The 23,791-nt window shown below is 37.2% G+C and overlaps 1 protein-coding gene and 1 long non-coding RNA gene across 3 annotated transcripts in view; one reads left to right on the top strand and one right to left on the bottom strand.

The window, feature by feature from the left end:
- The window catches only part of BTAF1 (B-TFIID TATA-box binding protein associated factor 1), a 52,245-nt gene extending 30,142 nt beyond the window's left edge, over nucleotides 1–22,103 (top strand). For both annotated transcript variants that reach the window (XM_069796673.1, XM_069796672.1), the window contains exons 17-38: nucleotides 374–516; nucleotides 682–856; nucleotides 1,341–1,544; nucleotides 4,804–5,230; nucleotides 6,288–6,478; nucleotides 7,432–7,585; nucleotides 7,674–7,783; nucleotides 9,802–10,003; nucleotides 10,420–10,568; nucleotides 14,101–14,253; nucleotides 14,783–14,904; nucleotides 15,114–15,281; nucleotides 15,462–15,539; nucleotides 15,620–15,749; nucleotides 16,442–16,583; nucleotides 16,753–16,883; nucleotides 17,313–17,438; nucleotides 18,228–18,380; nucleotides 18,975–19,186; nucleotides 19,343–19,502; nucleotides 20,101–20,271; nucleotides 20,512–22,103. In XM_069796673.1, coding sequence (XP_069652774.1) covers nucleotides 374–516; nucleotides 682–856; nucleotides 1,341–1,544; nucleotides 4,804–5,230; nucleotides 6,288–6,478; nucleotides 7,432–7,585; nucleotides 7,674–7,783; nucleotides 9,802–10,003; nucleotides 10,420–10,568; nucleotides 14,101–14,253; nucleotides 14,783–14,904; nucleotides 15,114–15,281; nucleotides 15,462–15,539; nucleotides 15,620–15,749; nucleotides 16,442–16,583; nucleotides 16,753–16,883; nucleotides 17,313–17,438; nucleotides 18,228–18,380; nucleotides 18,975–19,186; nucleotides 19,343–19,502; nucleotides 20,101–20,271; nucleotides 20,512–20,658 — 3,648 coding nt within the window. In that variant the 3' untranslated portion in view covers nucleotides 20,659–22,103. The remainder of the gene's footprint in view (nucleotides 1–373; nucleotides 517–681; nucleotides 857–1,340; nucleotides 1,545–4,803; nucleotides 5,231–6,287; nucleotides 6,479–7,431; nucleotides 7,586–7,673; nucleotides 7,784–9,801; nucleotides 10,004–10,419; nucleotides 10,569–14,100; nucleotides 14,254–14,782; nucleotides 14,905–15,113; nucleotides 15,282–15,461; nucleotides 15,540–15,619; nucleotides 15,750–16,441; nucleotides 16,584–16,752; nucleotides 16,884–17,312; nucleotides 17,439–18,227; nucleotides 18,381–18,974; nucleotides 19,187–19,342; nucleotides 19,503–20,100; nucleotides 20,272–20,511) is intronic.
- Nucleotides 15,551–19,806, bottom strand: LOC138687739 (uncharacterized). Its single transcript, XR_011326876.1, has 2 exons — nucleotides 19,668–19,806; nucleotides 15,551–16,640 (listed from the first exon to the last, which is right to left on the bottom strand). It is a non-coding gene; the product is annotated as an uncharacterized lncRNA (long non-coding RNA).
- Nucleotides 22,104–23,791: the final 1,688 nt, after the last annotated feature.

Genomic DNA, 23,791 nt, shown 5'->3' with positions numbered 1-23,791 from the left:
CATCATGGTTCCAAAACCATCTATTTGCAGGACTGAGTTAAGTCTAAAAGCATTATGTTATTTCTGAAAATGTGCTGAAAAAGGTTTCCTTTTTCCTCTGTGGGCTCAGTTTATCAGTTATATGTTGAGTATTAGTTTTAATGTTATAGTGAAGGAACCATATCATACATTTAATAGGACCATAGTATACTATTAGTGGAGAGGTGATTTACAATGATTAACTACTTTACGAAGTCTGTTTATCCAAGAAACATTCTGGCTTAGTCCAACTTTTGCAGGATATGATGGTTATTGGAAATGTTATGGAATATGAATTCATCTCTTTTTATTACAAACACATTTACTTTCAACCTCTCCCAACTTTATTCCATAGGAAAAAGCAGGTGCTAAACTGCGTCAAGGTCAAACCCAGAATAAGGAAGTGATTCAGGAATATATTGCTGGGGCAGACAGCATTGCAGAAGATCCAGCAACCAGGGATTATGTTGTCATGCGAGCTCGGATGATGGCAGCAAAGTCAGTTTACTGGAAATCTGAAAAAATATTTAAAAGCAATTTATGTTTTTCATTATATAGTGTTTTTGTCAATCTAATTGTGTAGACTTTTTTGGCATTTTGATTTTGAATTGCTAATTGCAGAGTAATTAACACTGAAATGACTGTTCTTTCTCCTTTTGTCAGGTTGCTGGGAGCACTTTGTTGCTGCATTTGTGACCCAGGTGTAAATACTGTTACTCAAGAAATAAAGCCAGCTGAATCATTAGCTCAGCTACTGCTCTTCCACTTGAATTCTAAATCTGCCTTGCAGAGGATTAGTGTTGCATTAGTAATCTGTGAGTGGGCAGCCTTGCAAAAGGTAGGATGTTTCTGTAGCAAAAATAAATTTTACTTACTATCTTAATCCACAGCTTGTTGTCTGCTACTTAGCTTGAAATAAAATTTCAGTTGATAAGCTAAAATGGTATTTATACATCTAAATACTAAAATCTTGATTGTTAGACAATGGAGGAATATGTTACTTGGTAGCTAAATGCCAACTGTCAGAACTATGAATCAGTAAATATGTTCACATTTATTCTACAAATAAGTCTATTCTCAAGACGCATGTTACCTAAGGTCAATGATTCCTTTTAACATGACTGTTTTCCCTGTGTTTGCTATCACTTCTGTTCTAGTGGCAGACTGAAGATTTTGTTCATAATCTTTAATAATACAGGTTACAAATGTTAATGGTGCCTCTGGAAACTGGATTTTTGTAGCTAGATTGCTCTGTTTAGTGCCCAAAACCAAACAAAAGATTGTGATTACTCAAATACAAATCATGTCTTTTCCTGTTATAGGAGTGTAGAACTGTGGCCATTTGTGTGCAACCTCGTTTACTTGGGGTTCTTTCTGAACATCTCTATTATGATGAAATTGCTGTTCCTTTTACACGAATGCAGAATGAATGTAAACAACTCATCTCCTTGTTAGCTGATGCACACATTGACATTGGAAACAGAGTAAACTGCAGTGTATTTACAATAGATCAAGCTAATGAGCTGGTAAGTAGAGGCATGCCTGCCCTTCCTTCAGATCTATTCTTGTCTTGAAATACATCTTCAGCATAATTACTACACAGACAATAACTTTCAGAAATAATGTGGTGACTTTATGCATCCTTTGACATGAGATATGTAATAGATACCACTTCCCTGTGGTGTTTACAGACTATGCCAAACATTGAGTAGAATGCAAGGTACATACTTAACAGGAGAAGAAATTGAGTGTTCTGATTCCGGGTGTAGATTCACTATTGAAATCTACACAGAAGAAAACAAAGCAGGCAGGAACCTGCCACTCTCAAAAGACTAGTAAATAAACTGTAGATTCTAGACCTTCTCTGCCTGACGCCCCAGTCATGTTTTAAAAGTGGGGTTTTTTTTTCCTGGCTGCTCAATTGTTTTGTCTTTTTCAGTCAGAAAACATCAGTGTTAGATGTGCTAACAGAAAGTAGCTCTTGACATGAAAAGCTCTGTAAGCAAAAATAGAGCAGAAATAGTGTGGCCAGCAGGACTAGGGAAGTAATCGTCCGCCCGTACTTGGCACTGGCGAGACTGTACCTTGAGTACTGTGTTCAGGTTTGGGCCACTCACTAAAAGAAAGACATTCAGGTGCTGGAGCATGTCCAAAGAAGAGCAACAAAGCTGGTGAAGTGACTAGAGCACAAGTCTTAGGAGGAGAAGCTGATGGAACTGGGGTTGTTTAGCCTGGAGAAAAGAAGACTCGAGGAAGGCCTCAATCGTTCTCTACAACTACCTGAACAGAGGTTGTAGTGAGGTGGGTGTTGGTATCTTCTCCCAAGGAACAAGCGATAGGATGAGAGGAAATGGACTCAAGTTGTGCCAGGGGAGGTTTAGATTGGATATTAGGAAAATCTCTTCACTGAAAGGGTTGTCAAGCATTGGAACAGGCTGCCCAGGGAAGTGGTGGAGTCACCATCCCTGGAGGTATTTAAAAAGATGTATAGATGTGGTACTTAAGGACGTGGTTTAGTGGCGGACTTGACAGTACTGGGTTAACAGTTGGACTTGATGATCTTAAGGGTCTTTTCCAACCTAAATGATTCTATGATTTCTGTGTTGGGACAACAAACTAAAAGGTCATTCTTCTAACCCCAGACTGGCCTCTTAAGCAGAGAAAGATGAGTATGGACAGATGAGGTAGGATGTAAATGAAGAGCTTGTGGATTTGCGAGCCTGCAAAATAAAAGGGGACTGGGGTGGAAGGGTTGTGTAGATTTGGGGGTTGAAGGAATGGTGATGGATGTGGTGCAGCTTGGGGTGGGGGAGCAGTGGGATTAGGATCCTGGATGTTTCATGTGAGCAACTGGGATGCTGAGGATAAGGGGAAGAATAAGAGAAGGTTTAAGTTTGTATGATTGTCATGGTTTAACCCCAGCTGGCAATTAAGCACCACACAGCTGCTTGCTCACTCCCCCTCGGTGGGATGGGAGAGAGAATCAGAAGGGTAAAAGTAAGAAAACTTGTGGGTTGAGGTAAAGGCAGTTTAATAGGTAAAGCAAAAGCTGTGCGTGCAAGCAAAGCAAAACAAGGAATTCGTTCACCACTTCCCATGGGCAGGCAGGTGTTCAGCCATCTGCAGGAAAGCGGGGCTCTATTGTGCGTAATTGTTACGTGGGAAGACAAATGCCATAATTCCAAATGTCTGCCCCTTCCTCCTTCTTCAAGGTTTATATTGCTGAGCATAATGTCATATGGTCTGGAATATTCCTCTGGTCAGTTGGGGTCAGCTGTCCCAGCTGTGTCCCCTCCCAACTAATTGTGCAACCCCAGCCTCCTCACTGGTGGGGTGAGAAGCAGAAAAGGCCTTGACTCTGTGTAAGCACTGCTCAACAGTAACAAAAACCATCCCTGAATTTACAACAGTTTCCAGCACGAATCTAAAACATAGCCCTGTACTAGCTACTATGAAGAAAATTAACTCTGCCCCAGCCAAACCCAGCACAATGATTATGGCCATGATGACTGTAGTATGATGGATCTTGAAATTCTCAGAGGGTAGTATTTATGTAGTAATATGCAGTAGCTTAACTTGGAAATCTCAACATGTCTTTAAAGTTATAGATGATAGTGTATGTGGGCTTTTGGCACCCAGTCTGATTATAGCTATTATCTAAAATGAATAAATTCCCAAGGTAAAGCCAGACAGAATCATGTGAGCTCATAGTCTGTGAAGTACAGGAGTTTTCATATATCTCAACTTTTTACTCTTCAGTCTAGTAACAGGACTGCTTGACCAATGCATGTTTTTCCAGAAGACTTCCATTCTGGATTAGAAGACTCATTCCACAACTATTTGCTATTTTCTATGGCTGTCTTCTGCACCCTTTTCAACTCTTCAAGTTTCCTTGAAATACAGACACCAAACCTACTCTGCTTTGTAGTATGGGATCTTCATACATCAGATGGAAAAACCCTGTGCTCCTTCTTGCTATTCGTATTTCTTGCATCCTTTGGTCATTCCAGTCATCAAGGTCATGTGAAATAGAACTTGAGGTATCTACAGAATGAAGCAGTACAAGTCTGATAGTTGAAAGACTTGACCTGAACATTTAAAAGTAACAGGCAAAAACCAACAAAAAGCCCCCCTCAGACTAACCTTCTCAACAGCTGTCGTCTTTCCTGTACTTAAGAGCCTAACTATCCTATCATTTCCATGTTCCACATTGCTTTTAATCTGTTTCCTGTGAAAGATTTAAGCAACAGTTGTCAGTCAGTTGTGACTGGCGGAGGATATGCAAGTTCTCCAACTACTGTGTTGTGCTGATTTTTTTTCCTTAGATTTTAATCCCAGTCTTTTTCCTCAAAAGAAAATCAGCTTAGAAACAACTTCTCCATGCATGGGACCTTGCACATCCTTTCTGGCCTCTTGTATTCATAACATTCTCCTTTGCTTATCTGTCACGTGCTTATGTATTGCCAGAATTTGTGGATATATCTGGCAGATACAGGACAATCGAAATTTGGAAGAATATGTAAACTCCTCTTTTAGCTTTGGGAGTCTAGACTTGAAATGTTCGTAATATGCCTGATTTTGCCCTTGAGCTGCAGTTCAAGATTCCAGCAATTACATTTTGGAGTATTTCCTACTATTTGCTGGAAAAATCAAGATGATAATACTCATACAATAGAATAATTGATGATGAAGTGACTCATGTTCTACCATGAAAAACCATAGTTTTCAGAGGATATCCCATTTTACAGTAAATGAAACAGGTTTGTAACTCTTCTTTTTTATTAGGTTACTTCTGTTTTCAACGAAGTGACATCATCCTTTACTTTGAGTCCTAAAATTCTACAACAGTTGGACAGTAAACGACAACAAGTCCAAATGACCGTTACAGAAACAAATCAAGAATGGCAAGTGTTGCATCTGCGAGTCCATACATTTACTGCATGTGCAGTTGTGAACTTGCAGCAACTTCCAGAAAAACTAAATCCTGTTATAAAACCCTTAATGGAAGCTATCAAAAAGGAGGAGAATACACTAGTACAAAACTATGTGGCTTCATCTATAGCAAAGTTGCTTCAGCAGTGTACAACAAGGTCTCCTTGTCCCAACTCAAAGATTATAAAAAATCTCTGCAACTCCCTCTGTGTGGATCCACATCTTACCCCACTAGCAGCATGTCCTGCACAGCCTCAGAGTAGCCATGAAAACTCAAAAGGTATGATATCTAAGACTGCCAGGATTCTTAAAATGTCTGTGCTTGTCTCTGAACAGTTAAAATGAGTACTTGAGTAAGTCTTGTTTTCAGTGTTTCTAAAATGCCAGCAACTGAGCCTTTGTTGATTAGTAATTATTTCATTTAGGTATCTTAAACTACGCACTGTGTGCAACTAATGATGTGTATAGTTTTCAGAAAATGTACGTATAAAAGACCTTAGTTCCAATTTGCAGTTATTTACTGTTACTCAGTGGTTATCCACTTATCACATTTCATTTACATATCTTATGAAGCTTTTAATTGAAATTAAGTATGGAAATAAGAGTAGCCTGTTAGAAAAAAGTCTGGCTTGTGTTATGTTCCATAGGCTAATAGTAAGATTAAAAAAAGATGAGGACAGTGTTGGAAATGAACAAATAATCCTGTGCATGCTATGGTCATGGATTTTTTTAAATGACTGTCTCTTGCTAAAAATGTATGGATCGAATAAACAACACAAATTAAGAACTTAATACTCTGCAAGATTCTAATCTGCTTTTAAGGTTTGACTGTTATACATTTTCCTTTTTCTTAATTAATGTGTCCTCCTTCGTCTCAGAGTAGAATAACATTCATATCTGATTAAAAATTAAGCTGATTAGCACAAATAGAAACAACAACAAATCCAAAGATACTGATGGCATCTGCTGTTGTATCATGATAGAAGTCTTGAACTGTTTGTAAAGGACACAGTGTAAGTTTGTTTAAACTTTAGAACATAATGTGTTGCTTTATATAAAAAAAACTTGTGCAAACTTTCTATATTTGACTGAAGTTTTGTAACCTGTGTTTCCTGATGAATAACAATTTATGTGGCAGTTTGCACATTTAGATTTTTCATGCCAAGTCTGTAATGTGCTCTTAAGAGTAACTCTATACTTAAATTTTTCCATCCTTGAGGACGATGACACAGTTTTTTGTTTTGTTTTTTTATTTTAAAGCACATTGAAATCTGCAGATGACTTGTAGATAGCCATCAGCTTAAGTTGTTGTCACCTGTTCTCTTTTTTTCCTTCAGGGCCCAACTCTGATAAAGATGGGATGCATCATACAGTTACTAAGCACAGGGGAATAATTACATTGTACAGGCATCAGAAAGCTGCTTTTGCCATCACAAGTCGGCGAGGTCCTACTCCAAAAGCTCCAAAAGCCCCAATTGCAGATCTCCCCACTGGCAGTAGTGGAAGCATTCCTACTGAACTTGATGAGGTAAATTTCAAAAACTGGCATTTGCAACTTGCACATCCACACCTCCCTTCCATTACTTTGAATTCTCTGGAGTTGATAGTATTATAATACGGATATCTGGGATCTTTTTGTGAGAGAACTGAGTTGACGTAAAATTTTGATGCAAGCAGCATGTGTTCATTGATGGTGATGTTTTAAATCTTCAGTGTGTCATTAAGAAAACTAACTCCTGAAATATTTTACATTTTAGTACAGAATATGAATAACTCGATATAAATCTATGCAAATGGATTTCCACAAACTGTGCTGTGATTGTGTCCCGTTACTCATGTTAGTGTTGGTCATCTTGATGCACAATGGATGCTCTGAAGCATTAAAAACAGTAGTTGAAATATGACTGGCTTTAGGATGTACATGTGACTTCCACACTTGAAACACTAAAATTTTTTGTTAGTTTTATTCATATGAAACTTCAGTATGTTTTAATAAGATCCTAGTTAGGACTGTGATTCCTAAAGAGAGTTGTGGATTTTTGCTCTTAATTGTTAAAGTGATTTTTATCAATTCTACTTTCTGAAGAGTGTGGGAACAAGAGAAAGGGCTTAATAACAAATCAAGTATTGTTTTTTGGGAAGTTTTGCTAGCATGTTACTGTTCTTGGTGTCCCTATATTGGTGATATCCGAGGTTCTTGAACTGGAAACAGTTGGAAAACCTCTTGCTGAAATGTTCCTGTGTCAGCAAAAGCCAAATCCCCAAATTTATAGGATTTAAATCTGCTATAAAATATTTTCAATTTTTTACCTGTATAAAGAAGAAGGTAAGTAACTTGCTGATGGATTTTCTTCTTTGTAAATCTGTTGTAGGTAGCTATGAACACAATCAGAATTGAATGCCTATATAACAATGGAAGCCTCCCTGAAAATAATTGTTTTTCTTAAATGTATCTGTCTTCACAACTTTGTTTAATTCTAGGCTCAGAAACCTTATGTTGTACAGAGAAGAGGAGCTGAATTTGCCTTATCTACTATAGCTAAACATTTTGGTGCTGAAATGGCAACGGGTTTGCCACATCTCTGGGATGCTATGGTTGGTTCATTAAGGAACAACATTCACATAAATAATTTTGGTAATTACACTTCTGATTTAAGCTGGGGGGCTGGTAGGCTGGGTCAGTATGTCAGTCTTAAACTGGACACCTTTTCTGCTTTTTACAGACCGAAAGTCCTTACTGGAAAAAGGAGATGCTCCTGCCCAGGAGCTAGTAAATTCTTTGCAGGTTTTTGAAACAACAGCAGCTTCAATGGATACTCAGCTACATCCTCTGGTAATCATATTTCAAAGCAGCTTTTGTATGAAGCAGTTCAGTCTGTTCATTGCCGCTGTTTTAAGTCCTTGTTTTGTAAGGTTTCTTTTTAGATGTCTTTCTAATTTTGCTCAAATGGTGTGTTTATTCACTTGCTAGTCTGCCTGTTCTCCAAGTCCTGTATCCTAGTCTTGATAAATGGAAGACATAGCCTTCTGTCTTCAGCAGTTAAGCTGTTATGTTTTAAAGTTGTTTTTTCCCTGTGTCCTATAGGATGTTAAATTCTGTATTTGTTTATGCAGGTTGTAGAATAAACCACAAAAGCAAACACCTACATACAATTTAGCCTCAGCCTATCCTTTTCTGGATGAGATGCCCAGACAAGATTGTGTCTAAAGTTTGAGTTATGATAATAATTATGCTATTGTGTCACATTGAAGTCAGTGTCTCAATTCTGCTTTTTCTAATTCCAGATTTCCTAAACTTGGAGAACAGTCTGCTAATATGATGCCTTCTCTTTGTTATTAAAGTACAGAAAAAAAATGTTGTTATGCTGCATTATGTGGCTGACTGAAATGGGTTGACTTCTAATAGGCTGATATGTAGTTTGTGTGGCCAGAGTAGGGGGAAAAATGGTAGTAATAAAGACTGCACAGTTTACTGCCTGACTACTGTGTAACAGGCTTAAGGTTGTCAGAAGGGCTCCCTGTACAGGGAATGCAAAAATTATGGGAAACTTCAGTGTGCACCCAAGCAGACTGCATTTGATGTTTCTTTTAATTATTTCTTTTTACCCACCACTCAATGTAAAAGACTTAACATTTTAGATGCAGTAGTAGGCTCTGAACTGACTATTTCTACTGAGGAGAGAGATCCTGGAGTTAGGGTAGTACTGTGAAAATACCAGCTGAATGTAAAATACTGGTTAAAAAAAACAATAGAAACTTAAGAAAGGAATGGAACAAGGAATTTGTCATTATGCCTACATCTGAACACAATTTTCAGTTCTAGCCTATTTGCAGTACTATATTTCAGAATAAATGTAGTAGCACTGGAAGAGGTGTAGAGAAGGGCAACGGGATGATAAAATGTGAAAAGGCTCCCATGCAAGGAATAAGTAGGCCAGAACTTTTTCTGGAAAGGATATGATGGGAAAGGATGGGTATAAAGAATGGCTGTAGAATTCTGAGTAGATGGGGAGGATTCATATGGAACACATGGCATTCTTTCTTATCTATTTTCATAAAATACTGAAGTGATTTTGAGTGAATTTAGCATATGATGTATTTCATATATTTATATACATACATATGGTATGTAGTTAATGTGTAGATTGGTTTTGAGGGTGGTAATACTATATACAGGTCTCAAAAAAAAAATCGTAGGAATTCAGAAAGGATGGAATTGGTTCATTAAAGCTAATATTTAGGGACTTCCACGCTAGGAAAAACCTGACCATCTGTTCAACATATCTGACATAAATATGTTGTTTGTGCTGATGAAGGACATGTATGTACACATGTACCCCCTTGGGAAGATGTGAGTTTCCTTCTGGGTGTCTATCTTGTCACACAGAGTTAATAAGACTCCCAACATGGATAATTAATCTGCCTAAACGTAAATGGGATGAATCTAGGACAAATTTGTTAGCTGGAAGGAATTCTTCAATCTATGTATCTGTATTTAAGCAATAATTCTTTTTTAATGAAAAGTTCTGAGTACTTAGTACTGTATTTTTCCAGTGTGAAACACTTCTTAATTATCAAGGGCTTCTTTAATTTTCATTTTGACTAAAACCCTGAAGATTCTGTTACTCTGAATTTTAACTGTATTTGGGTAGTAATACTTGTTCAAAGTTCAGTTGTCTGTCTTCTGAAACAATTTTCAGTTCTAAACAATTAGATCTTGTGAAGAAGCCATTTCAAGCAGTCTTTGGGAGGCAACAGTGGCTTAAAAAAGACTGTTTACTTCAAAATAATTCAGTAATTTGTTTATGATTTATATTAACCTTTTTTCCCCCATCTTGTTCTGCTATTCAGTTAATACAGCATTTGCCTCATCTTTATATGTGCCTTCAACATCCCAGCACTGCGGTGAGACACATGGCTGCTCGTTGTGTAGGTGTTATGAGCAAAATAGCTACCATGGAAACAATGAATATCTTCCTAGAGAAAGTTCTACCATGGTTGGGAGCAATAGATGACAACACCAAACAAGAAGGTGCAATTGAAGCACTTGCATGTATCCTTGCTTGAGTATTCAAAAATGCAGAAACTTCTTTGCAGTTGCATGATTTGGAGGAACAAAAACTGTTGCCTGAAAAAAAATGGGAGGAGGAATGAAATAAAACGTTAAGCTGTTTTCCTCCTGTAGACAAGAAACAGAAGAAACTTTCATTCCTATTGCCTTCATTTCATCTATCAAATGAAGTTTTGGTGGAGGTAATTCAGCTTTTCAAACCGTGGAATTCACTGGGCTAAATTTAACTGGGTAGACCAGGCTTCCTCCCCCTCTATTGCTTTGTTAGTAGAAATCTTGTTCATCTGGATGTAATGTGTTAATGACTTTTACCTCTTGAGTGTGAAATCTGCCAGGTATATATTGATGTTAAGACAATCCTGAACTGGTAAAACCGATTTCCTTAATAACTGATTCAGGTGTAATGGAGCAGCTGGATGTTGGTATTGTTCCATACATTGTTCTTCTAGTGGTTCCAGTTCTGGGTAGAATGAGTGATCAGACAAACAGTGTACGCTTTATGGCTACTCAGTGCTTTGCAACACTGATTAGACTAATGCCTCTTGAGGTAAGCTCAAGTTGTAAGTATACTAAGTATGTGAACTGTGCTGTATCCACTTTTTCACCAGCCACAAAGTTCAAGCTTCTGGCTTGTTAAACGCTGGATAAGTAACTGTTTTTATAGATGTTGAGTTTGTAACAGGTAATTGAAGATACATCCTTTATAATGTAAAATGAGTAAAACTGGACCCTCTGTTAGTAATTTTCTAAATTAATGTTAAAGTAAAATTTCTCTTTATAAGAAACTCATTTCAACTGTGTACATGAAGTTAAAGTGTATATTCATTAATTGTGTATAATGCTGCTGTTGCTAGTTTTGGCTCAAAAGTGTTAGGAGAGAGCACATACAACTCCTATGTGTGGTGTTGTCTATGTGGTCAAGAGAAATGCATAGAAAAGCAATACTGATTTCAAAGGAAAAATGAAATAGCAGTAGTAGAAATAGTGTGGAGATAAGTACAGTTACTTATTCCTAGTTCTTAAAATCAAAAAGCCCCACCCTACAGCTTTGGACAAAATAATATGCATTTTGTGATCCAGTAGTGTTTAATCAGTACAGATTTGCTTCAGTTTCTCATTCCTACTACAACTTGCATACCTCAGACACTTTCTAATATTGCACTTTAGGGACTACAAGGCTTCTAACTTATTTCTACCACCAGATGGTAATAGAAGACAGTTCAGAATTTGTTTGCATGTTTCTAATGGAAAAAAAAAGTTCATTTAATGGGTTTAGTACCTTTTATTATCTCATTTTTTTAATTTAGCATAATAGAACCTTAGGATCTGATAATTAGCAATCTACCTTAAATGGAGCACTTTCTATATGCTTGCACCGAAATGTTGAAAAAGTTGAAAGTGAGCAAAGTAGAAATTAATTCCTGGCATGCTGCTGTTCATTCCAAGGCCACTTAGACCAGTGCCCTTCATATGCATCTAAATACAGTCCTATGGAATACATGTAGCTTAGATTTGCTTTTTAAAGCTATTTTAATAGATTTTAGTGAGCATCTCTTAAAACGAGACTACTTATTTTATTAATTGCATACATATGCATGATCAGTTCATGTTTCTTTTCTGTAGTAACTCAAGCACTCCCTTAGGACTTCCCCTTCCAGTTAAGGAAGTTCAGTATCAGATATTGAACTATTAAATATGCAAACTTAAAAATATGCAAACTGGGAGTGAAGTAGATTAATAATGAGAGAAAATACCAGTACTGTTGTAGGACAGTCTTTTGAATGCTAGCAATTTTAAATTTTAGGCCAAACAAGGAATTTAAATTGATAACTGTAGAGGGGGTTTGGAGTCATCTCAGTGGAAAGAGTAGAGGGGGTAGACTGATAGGGACTAGGGAAATAGTTGTTTCATGGGGAAATACTTTATTAAGGAATCCTTTTTTGAGATTGAAATAACCTTATCAAGTTTTCATAGACAAAGTTTCACACATGCTTCGTTTGAAAAAACTTATGGAGTGGTGTTTTATGGGTACAGTTTTACTTATTTAAATGGGAAGACTTTAGGGTAGTCTTGCAGACGTTGCATAAGACAACCCCTTACAGTTTTCACTAGTTATAGTGGTATTATTAAAACAAAAACTTTCTATTCTTTCAATTTCATGACCCTGAAGCATGACTTACAGTTCTGTAACAAAACAAAAAGTCTGTCTAGTCTTTTGTGTTTATTGCTGGCATTTATATGCTGCCTAAAATGCAAGACCTGAACTCAGCTGCTGGATGAGAAAAAGTGATAGAGGTCTGAATAAGCATGGAGTTTCTAATCTGTATTTTTGTGTTGGTTTCTACCTGTGAGGAATTAGAAGCAATAGCAATAAATGAGTTGTGAGAACTTAGCTATGCTCAGTTTCCTGTATCTTTATTCTCAATTTCATTATTCATTCAACCATAAAAACAAAAATATGACTGAGAAAAGGATTGTAAGATAAATGGTTCAACTTAATCTGTCCTGTTTTATTGATAAGCAGTCATGCTGCAAGTTGACAATATACTTGAACCAAGTCAGCTGGCATGGTATTCACATTTCAGACATTCTTTTAAAAGGGAGGGTAGGAAGAGCAGTTTGAACAAGATGGCAGTTGTCTGTGTGTATGTATGTACTTAAATACCTTATTGGAGCACTTCTAACATCTGAAATCTGGGTTAGTTTTCCCCCTTCCTTATTAACCACATACATGGTAGAATTATGTGATAGGTTTTTCTTCTCAGCCTAAGTGATTAGTAACTTCGGTTTTGAAGTAAAGGTAACTAAAGATGGATGTAGCCCAGAAAACTGGGATGACAGATGTGATGATGGAAAATGTCAGTGCTGCTTTTACTACTGTATATTATTAGCAAGCAAGAATGAACCTATTTGGTCCCCGGATAGCTTCTTTGGGCTTCCAGCCTAGTATGGGAATTACCTGGGAAGCCAAGGTCTGCTACTGCAAATCTGGAGAGGTTTGGTTTTTCTTTTTCCCAATAGTTTCTAACTGCTTGAATTCATCCTATGGATTTCAGTATCACTTTAGATCTAATTCTGCTAACATCCATAGGTGTCCTGGTTTCAGCTGGGATAGAGTTAACTGTCTTCCTAGTAGCTGGTACAGTGCTATGTTTTGAGTTCAGTATGCGAAGAATGTTGATAACACTGATGTTTTCAGTTGTTGCTAAGTAGTGTTTAGACTAAAGTAAAGGATTTTTCAGCTTCTCATGCCCAGCCAGCGAGAAAGCTGGAGGGGCATAAGTTGGCACAGGACACAGCTAGGGCACCTGACCCAAACTGGCCAACGGTGTATTCCATACCATGGGACGTCACATCTAATATAGGAACTGGGAAGTGGGGGCAGGGAATCGCTGCTCAGGGGACTAGCTGGGTGTCGGTTGGTGGGTGGTGAGCAATTGCACTGTGCATCATTTGTACATTCCAATCCTTTTATTACTACTGTTGTCATTTTATTAGTATTATCATTATTAGTTTCTTCTTTTCTGTTCTATTAAACCGTTCTTATCTCAACCCACGAGTTTTACTTCTTTTTTCCTGATTTTCTCCCCCATCCCACTGGATGCGGGGGGGAGTGAGTGAGCGGCTGCGTGGTGCTTAGTTTCTGGCTGGGGTTAAACCACGACAATAGGAGAAGAATCCATCTAACTTTGGGTGGTAGATTGTGGCTAAGGAGAAATGGGTGTCAAAGGATTCTCTAGCCAGACAGGTAGACTCTCTGGTTAGAGGTAGAATAGCTCAGTCTTTGTAAAATCTTAGAAGCATGACCAGGACTTCCCCTCTTCTGTGCAACTGTATCAAGCTTTTCAGAGTGTCCTTTGGGGCAGAATTTCTTTTGCACCCTACAACCCTGGATGAGTTGATCTGCAAGGAATCAAACAAGTATAGCACTGATTTTGGACTTATACAATTGAGAAGACTGCAGATCTTTGCCATCTGTTTATAAATGTCTAAGCTGGTATGAGGTTTTATTTCCTATTGTCTGTGTGAGAACTAAGTACTGTAGCCCTTACATTACTGCTTTAAAAATATTATCCTAGGCTGGTATACCAGATCCACCAAACATGTCTGAAGAATTAATCCGAATGAAAGCTAAAGAACGTCACTTTCTGGAACAATTATTGGATGGAAAAAAACTGGAAAACTATAAAATTCCAGTACCAATCAAAGCAGAGCTCAGAAAATATCAGCAGGTAACAGCTTATACTCTTATTTGAAGAGAGCAATAGGTTCCAGTCTGATACAGTTTTATGGAAGGATAGGAGTTGTTTGGGTGCTGGATTTTTTTTGCTTGTGGGTTTTTTTGGTTCTTTGTTTTTAGCTCTGTGGTGTGTATCTTGGACTCTTGGGTAAGGAAGAACAAATTAAGTAATGCATGCCATTTGTACTGTTTTTCTTTCAATGGTGGGTTGCCCCCCACTTCTCTGGATCCTGCCATTTTTCTCAGAGAATGGCCAATGGGCTGTTGTGCTTTGCTTAAGCTGACTTTGGCAGCCCATTACTGCAAAGCTAGGCCTTGTTGTACTGTTTGGCTGCTTATGTTTCTCCCTTTATTCCCACCTGCTTTGAGTGAATGGGCTGTAGTGGATGCATTCATGGTGGGAAACAAGCTCATAGTTTGGCAATGATGGATGATAGAACATACAGATGTTTGAACTGAAGCTTAACTAGCCAAAAGCCAGTTTTTAGTTCTGAGGTGCTCTTCTTATTTTCCGATTTCAGGATGGAGTGAACTGGCTGGCATTTCTCAATAAATACAAACTTCATGGAATTCTTTGTGATGACATGGGCTTAGGAAAAACTCTACAATCCATTTGCATTCTTGCAGGTGATCATTGCCTCAGGTAAGCTTAAACAAATAACATGCTATCTTAAAGGCTTTAATGATAGGTTTTATCTATTGTAATGATTCTGGACATAGTCCTGGACAACTGGCTGTAGGTGGCTCTGCTTGAGCAGGAGTGTTGGACCAGATGACCTCTAGAGGTCCCCTCCAACCTCAACTATTCTGTGAAAAACAAATTTTTTCAAACTTGCTTTGATATTCTTAAAGGGCTCAGGAATATGCAAGAACAAAACTGGTGGACAGTGTTCCTCTTCCCTCCTTGGTGGTGTGCCCTCCTACACTCACAGGACACTGGGTGGATGAAGTGGGCAAATTTTGCTCAAAAGAATATCTTAATCCTTTGCACTATACAGGACCTCCTACTGAGAGAGCAAGGTAATGTATTTTGCATTAATAACTTGGGTAGAGTAAAATACCACACAATTTTGCAATTCGCTTTACTACTACTGCTGAAGCATAGTTTGTGGGGATGGTAAAACTTGTGATGGTATCTTTAAAGGCTGAAATAATACATGTAAAGAACGCTTTAGTTATGATCTCATATTTTTTCTTAAGATTACAACACCAGGTGAAAAGACACAATCTCATAGTGGCTTCATATGATGTTGTAAGAAATGACATTGACTTCTTCAGGTAAGAATTGGTTTGTTTTCTGAGGTTTTTAATAGCTTAGAATTTTAAATGCTACTTAAGTCTATGTTCTTCTTTTCTAGAAATATTAAGTTTAATTACTGCATTCTTGATGAAGGCCATGTAATAAAAAATGGAAAAACAAAGCTGTCAAAAGCAGTAAAACAGCTGACTGCCAATTACAGGATAATTCTTTCTGGGACACCAATCCAGGTAACTGCTTTTTTTCCTGAGAACTTGGGTGAGTAGTAGAAAGCAAGCAAAAGAGATCTATTTTGGAGTCTTTATGCTTTTTATCAGAGTCATCTTGTTCAAAGTATACATTGTAAAAAAAAGTCTTTCATTGCTAAATGCTTGAAACTATATCTTTTTCCTTTCCTAGTATACCCACATACAGGGGAAAGGGGTGCAGGATCCATGGTACTAAGGGGGCTCAAAAGTTGGCAACAAGACTTTCTTTACCATTTGTTCTTTAAGTAGCATGCAGGGAAGGGGAGAGAGCATTTCCTTATGTCTCTAGTGAAATTAGCAAGAAACTTAACTTGAACTCCAGATTTTGGGCTTTGTCCTAATGACTTGTCTGTGGAGTATGTGTCTCATCCAGGACTAAGACCACTGGAGTTTCCTGGGGTTTGTTGTCCAAAAGAACTCAGGGTGTGGCTTAAGACATCAGGCACAGTAGAAAGTCCATTTGTATGTTAAAGTGCATGTACAGGTCTTCCTGTAACTTAGGTTGATGATAGATTGATGAAAGAGCCACCAAGTTCCAGGAGCTCAAAAGTATGTTGAAGTGTTATGTTTGTAGTGTTTTATAGGCAGTGTTAAATATGTATGGAAATGTTTCTGATAACTTGTAACAATTCATTACTCTTGAAAATAATTTAACAAATTTTTTTTATGCTCAGAACAACGTCTTAGAGTTGTGGTCGTTGTTTGACTTCCTTATGCCAGGATTTTTGGGTACTGAACGCCAATTTGCAGCTCGTTATGGCAAACCAATACTGGCAAGTAGAGATGCCCGAAGCTCCAGTCGAGAACAAGAGGCTGGTAAGGATCAAATGTTAAGTCTTGGTTTTCTTGTTTTCTTCCTTTAAATGAGAACTGCTAATGAAAAGAGAAAGTGTAGTCAGTTCCAACATGAGATTGGGATGGGGGCTGCATGTTCTGGGGGAAAAAAAAAAAAAATTTAAAGTACTTCTTCTGTTGCCTTCATTAGGGGTTCTTGCAATGGAAGCACTGCACCGCCAAGTGCTGCCGTTCCTACTAAGGAGAATGAAAGAGGATGTACTGCAAGATCTTCCACCCAAAATTATTCAAGATTATTATTGTATTCTCAGTCCTCTACAGGTATGCTTATAAAGTGGCTGGAAGCTTAGTTTTTTCAGCACAGTTAAGACCACAGAGGAACCACTTCCATATTCCTGGGTCAATCTGATGTCAGCTCTGACATTGTCTGGGACGACAGGACTAAAAAGTTTTTCTAGTATGTGTTTAAAAACTAATTTCAGTCCAGTTGCAATGGACTTATTTCTTTAGCTTAATTTCTGGCATTGTTCTACAAGAACAACATCTAGGCATCTATGGATTTTTTAAAGAGTACTTTCCAAGCTGAAAGAAAATAGACTGTGAGAGATTCCACTGTTAATGTTGATCTTGTGCTACATATAAAATAGCTTTCTTGATTTATGATAATTCAGAACTGAATTCTAAAAATGACTGTTCATCTTCTGTTAGGGAAAAACATACTCATTCTCTTGTCTGGGGCCTGGTCTACAGGTTCAGCTTTATGAAGATTTTGCCAAGTCTCGTGCCAAATGTGATATTGATGAAACAGTTTCTTCAATTTCACTGAATGAAGAAACTGAAAAACCAAAGCTTAAAGCTACAGGTCATGTGTTTCAGGTACAGATTTCTTCAGTAATTTTTACTACCTAGTTCATTTATTTCTGGTAACTATTTTGGGGTTTAATAAAAAATGAAAATCAAAATGGTTAACTTGGATCATACAGCCACAAATGTATTAAGTGAAATACTGAGATTTTGGATCAGATTGCATGGAATGTGATGTATAGCTATTATGCTTAAATTATGGTTTTGTGTCTTAAGTCACATAAAACTGTCTTAAATTTTTTTAATGTGTTCAGTTCAACTGGTGTTCAGCTATTTTGTGGGTCTGGGATACTATCCTCAATTAAAAACTAGTTACCAAAAGTGCAAAACCTCACAACAAGAGGGAACTAATTTTGATCTCATCAGTTGATACACTACAAAATTAAGATTATAAAACATGGACAAAAAAGTTTCCTTACGGTTAGGTCTGAAATTATGAAGAATTTACGGAATTGCAGATTAAGTCTGCGCTACTTGGAAAAAATAATTCTCTGCACAGCTCCCAAATCCATCTACTATACTGTACATTCACATGAAGGTGTGGGAAATGGTAGTCTTTGCACTGTTCCTGGAAAAGGAACCAAGGTCATTATGCACCTAACAGTTATTGGATACAGGTTGAAATACAGGCTTTCTTAAAATAAATGTGCAACTTCATTTTAATGAAAATACACGCTAAAGTCCAAATTGTGGAATGTGGCTGAGTGGCCCCTATACTTACAATCAATTCTGTTCACCCTTTTTCTGTAACTATGTTGTTGCTAACCATTTCTTTGCACTTCATTTCCTAAATAATTAAAGGCATTGCAATACTTACGGAAGCTGTGCAACCATCCAGCGTTAGTGTTAACAACCCAACATCCAGAATATAAAAGAATTACAGAGCAACTTGCAGCTCATAATTCATCCCTTCGAGATATCCAACATGCACCTAAGCTGTCTGCTTTAAAACAAGTAAGTAGACTTGCATGTTGTACCTTAAATTTCCTATGTGTCTCTATGCATGTTACAACTTAGCAAGTTTTGTTTATGACTTAATATGAAAACTGATCTTAAAACTCCTAGTTAAATAGCAAATGAAATAGAGTACAAGGGGTTTTTTAGGCATATGTCCTATTTTTCCTGTTAATTCAGGGGTGAGGGGGAAGCACAAGCTTGCTTCAAGGTGATGATTACATAATTTTTGCTACCTTGTCCAAAACTTGTTTTTATTCTGTTTCTTACTCCTGTCCCTATTGTTACAGAAAAACTTTTTTCCTATTTAATATACAGGAGACTATTAGCTTGATAAAGTTAGATTGCATTACATACTTAAATTCTATTGTAAGTAAAGCAAAATGAAGAAAATTACTATTCTGTCAACTCTTAAATTTTTCATACTTTGACAGTGAAGCCAAACTTTGCATTATGTCATTTAAGTGACTGTCATTTACAGACTTCCTTCTGTAGTTTATTCTTTCTCTTATTTCTACTTTTGATAGTCTATCAATGTCAATATTTACCTGAGATCTACTGTCATTTTGATGATACACTTTAATGCTCTTTAAGCTGCTGCTAGACTGTGGTTTGGGGAATGGTGGATCTTCAGAAAGTGGTACAGAAGCTGTTGTGGCCCAGCACAGAGTACTTATCTTCTGTCAACTTAAAAGCATGCTGGATATAGTGGAGCATGACCTTCTCAGACCTCAGTTACCTTCAGTTACTTACTTGCGACTAGATGGCAGCATACCTGCTGGTCAGAGGCATTCCATTGTTTCACGGTAAGCATATCCCTTCATAACCAATATAAGGCCAACTGTAATGAGCTATAGTATTTATATGGTACAAAGTTGTTCTTTTGTCTGCCTCAAAGAAATTGAGATTCATAAATTCATTATTTAAATGAAATTTACCATGCTTAACTTTTTTGTATGCAGGTTTAATAATGACCCATCTATAGATGTTCTTTTGCTCACCACTCACGTTGGTGGATTGGGACTTAACTTAACAGGGGCTGATACAGTAGTATTTGTGGAACATGACTGGAACCCAATGAGAGACCTGCAAGCCATGGATCGGGCACATCGCATTGGGCAGGTGAAAAAGTCTTAATTTCCCCTAAGTTTTTTTCCCTTGCTGAACTCCTCCTTCTTCGAATTTGGGTAAGGTTGTAGCACATAATGCAAGTGATGTCTGGGAGTTTGTACCATGCTTCCATTGATACTGCTTTCTTGCAAATATGCCAGATGTTGAAGTGTATACTTTCTTATCCTATCTTGAACTTGGTATGCCTTCTCTTCTGTGCTTCCTGAGCTGCTGAGGAGAGGCCAGGGAGAATTGCCCTTCAGTGGAGGAAGAGATGCAACTGAGACAAGGAACTGAAGGAAAGCCCCACAGCATTGTCCTCTGACACCTGGACAGGGAAAGAGTGACTGCTGTTAGTCTCCGTCTACAGCTGTAAAAAGCAGTGAATTATTAACTTCCTGAGTACAGATGCAATTGCATGTGCCTCTACTCTATGCTGCACGCTCTCATTCTTTTCATCTAACAGCAGTCAGACTTACCGAGTACAATTACTAAAGGGTAACTCCAAGCCAAACTGCTTCCAGACTGTCCATGTTGAATACTAAAAGGTTATGCTTTCTTGCATACCTAAGATGGTATTTTTTTAGCTAAGTATGCTTTTTTCTTTCAGAAACGTGTTGTTAATGTGTATCGCCTGATAACCAGGGGAACTCTGGAGGAGAAGATCATGGGTCTTCAAAAGTTCAAAATGAATATTGCAAATACAGTGATCAGCCAAGAAAACACAAGCCTACAGAGTATGGGAACAGAACAGCTTCTTGATCTGTTCACTCTTGACAAGGTAAAGAATAATTTTTACAAATACCTACCAAAAATAGAGTAAGCTTAGGGAAAAGCTTTGCTTTGAAATGTAAAATTTAATCAGATGAACACTTGGAAGTTGGAATGATGAATAGTACACAGCTCTCTGAAAAACAGGAGAAGGGGTGTTTCCCCAAAAGTGTCATCAGATTTGGAAGAATTTAGTAAATTCCTGAAAACATTGTTCTGTACATTAATTGATCTGTTTTCTTCTGTGAAGGATGGAAAAACTGAAAAAGCAGATACCTCTACCTCTTCTGGGAAAGCATCAATGAAATCAGTACTCGAAAACCTTGGAGAACTGTGGGATCAAGAACAGTATGACACTGAATACAGTCTTGAAAACTTTATGCATTCATTAAAGTAACCATCATATGTTCGTAATACAACTGCTGCTAGTTCACGTATTTTTCTGCTGATATTCAGCAAACTTCATATATAGTGAACCTTTAGCTTAATGTGTAAATAGACTTATTGAAAGAAGAATCTTCAAAAGACTGGCACTGAGTAGTGTCACCTGTTTCACTGGGGAGTTACTCTGTCTTAAACGTTTGCACTGTATAAAAGAACTTTAAACATTGTGAGGTGGTTTGAATTTTACTTGTTCTGAACGGCTGCAAATCTTACTTGGTAGAAGAATAAAACAAAGCAAGTTTTTACATGTGTTAAACAAGTGTTACTTCTGTTTGAAGTTAAGTCCACCATTATTTCTTTCTGTATCTATAATAGTTTTGTACAGTAGTTTCAGTGAGTACTTCAGGTTGTTCAGTGTACGTTTTTCTTTTAAACACAACTTGCTTTTAGGATATATTAAAAAACAATTTTCAACTTAAACTTTCATTCAGATCATTTCAGGACTTGTATCACCAGAGGCAAAGCCTAGAGGCCTTGAAAGTATTGAATAATCAAAGGGCACTAGGTATGTGCACCCACCTTTGTATATTGAGTATAAATATATTATGCTCTTCAGTCTTTTGACACCATCTTGAGAGAACAGCTGACTTGAACTTTTTAATGTAATGAGCTATATTAAATACAGGTAATGGCCTATTTGAGGCCATGTTTGCATCCTGTTAGCAAGGGTGTACTTTTTTAATTTATCTATAAGGCTAGAATATAGCCACTTTGAGAGATGCATGTATTCAGTATGTTTCAATCCTATATATTTTTTGTAACTAAAAGAAGAAATTAAATATACAGACAGACATTTTCCAGAAGTAGATTTTACACTGTCTAGGATTCTAAAATCCATGCTAAAGTGACTGTTTACTAAACTGATGCATGATTTAAAGCTTCTTAAAGGAATAGGGAGGACTTTTTTCTTTAGGAGGAAATACACATAGAAATACCTACATTCAGTTTGAGGGAATTGAATAGTTGAAATTGTGTAACAAAGCTAGTAAAAGACTTTAATAGCAGTGAGTGAGAATAATATGGCTGTATGTTACACAGCTTTTTTATAAAAAGGGAGGCAGTAGTAAAAGTGTGTTTCTAGATGTGCATATGTACCAGTATATGCACTTTTTATAAATATTAAATTATAGATAACTTACAGCAGTTGTCTGAATACACAGAATATATGTATAAATATAAAACCTAAGGTTTGTAGCTTGCTGTGTGCTTAAGCATCAGAGCTTAAAAACCACCAGAGACCTCAACTATGTAAAATAAGATTGTTTTAAAACATATATATAAATCAAGACTGTTCTGCAGCATTGGAGATGAATTAATGTCACATTTCAGTAGTTATGAACTGACATATTGTAACTAAATTAGCATTCCATGAAAATAAACAAAACTGGGAATATATAACTGGTATGTTGTGTATGTCCATGTTTAAGGTTTTTTTTCTGTAGAGAAGACTTTCACTGTAGCTGACTAGGTAAAAAACTAATGCTTTTGGAAGTTACAGTTGGATTACTAGTGTTATATTACTTCAGTTCTACTTTCATACATAGAATTTTTCTGTTGTGCTTTCAACTCGTAATCCAAGCAGAGGGACAGACAAGATGGGGCTTTGTGTTCTGTCTGCAGAGATTTTAAAGTGCTGGAATACTGGGTACTTCAAGATAACTTGGTGCAGTAATCTGGTGATAGTGCCTAGAAAGAACAAGATGTTTGAATAAAGAAACCTCTTATGCAGTGTTTTATGACTAAATATGTTTTTCGTCGAGTTTTATTAGTTGCAGTGGTAGGAGACTGGCTTGTGTTGGAAAAGAAATGCACAGCAAAGGACTGCTTTAAACCAGTCATCACCTTGAGGTTGCTATGCAACCATAATACTCTTAGTGATCGCTCTCTTGGATATGACATCAAAAAGACTCCTGCACCTGGAAAATGGTAGGGGAGCGGAACCTAGAATAATTTTCAAGATTATTATACATACTGACTGGTCTTAAGTGTTCTGCAAATTAACACTTTCAAAATGGAAACCAGCAGGAACACTGCAGTAAGTATATAAAAAACATTTTTAGTTACCTTAATATTTAACTAATAGCTTTTCTATGCCTTCCAAGCTGGCAGACCATTTACCATGATCTGGCTTGTTAGTGGAGTGTTCTCAGTGCACAAACTGGATTCACTTACACCAAAATTCAAGCAAGAAATATGCACTTGGAATGCTCTAACTGCATTTGACCTGTTTAATGGGTATTCAGCTGGATCAGACCAGGGTTTGGGCTGAAATAGAAAAGCTTTTTTATTTCTAGGCTCAAATAAAAACTTCAAAGATAGTGCAGGGATGTCAGGTTCTCAGTACCAAATATTTTGCTCTACAGCTCTGCCCCTACTGCAGTGTACTACTTGCTAATGAAGAGATAGCCCAAACCGTGAACTGACTGCAAGTTCAGTCATTGCAGGCCCCAAAAACATGACCCATGAGTAGAACCATGCAAGCCCAAAGCTTAATGCATTGTGTGTAATTTGCACTGAATTACTAGTCTATCTCCTTTATTTAATGGCATCAAAAGAACACCAATAATCACCAAAGCCAGACCTCCAAATTAATGATTTAGTCCCAGATTCAAAGCTTGCTAATTTGTGAACACTAAGTCCCTCTTACTGGTGACCACATTCGAGGCTAGAAGAACTGCTTTGAAACAACTGTATACATAATGGTGCTTTTCAACCAACCTTTAAGACTCCTTGAAATTTACTTGAAACTAAATGGAAAACTATCTTCTGCAAATATGCACCAAGTCTGCATAAACATGCCTTCTGCAATGTTTGTTAAACTAAGAATTCAATCTGACAAGTCTGTCTTTCTCCATGCAGATCATCTTTGGAATCCATTTAAGCAGGAAGTTGCTTTCTTCCTGGGAATGTAGTTAGGACTATTGTGGGCAGGGTTTTTTATCCTGCTCCCTAATGCTTTTAGAGGTTTATTTCAAGCCTGCTAAAATGAAAATTACACTAAAGACCCAAGGTATGCATACCTACAATTTAGTTTAACTCAAATTAGTTCAAGTTTAGTCTTTTTCGTTAGTCCTTTGTACTAAATG

This window comes from Haliaeetus albicilla, chromosome 11 (assembly GCF_947461875.1).
Source record: "Haliaeetus albicilla chromosome 11, bHalAlb1.1, whole genome shotgun sequence".
Classification (NCBI taxonomy): domain Eukaryota; kingdom Metazoa; phylum Chordata; class Aves; order Accipitriformes; family Accipitridae; genus Haliaeetus; species Haliaeetus albicilla.
Note: the sequence above shows the minus strand (reverse complement) of the source record. Positions and strands in the feature narration are given on the sequence as shown.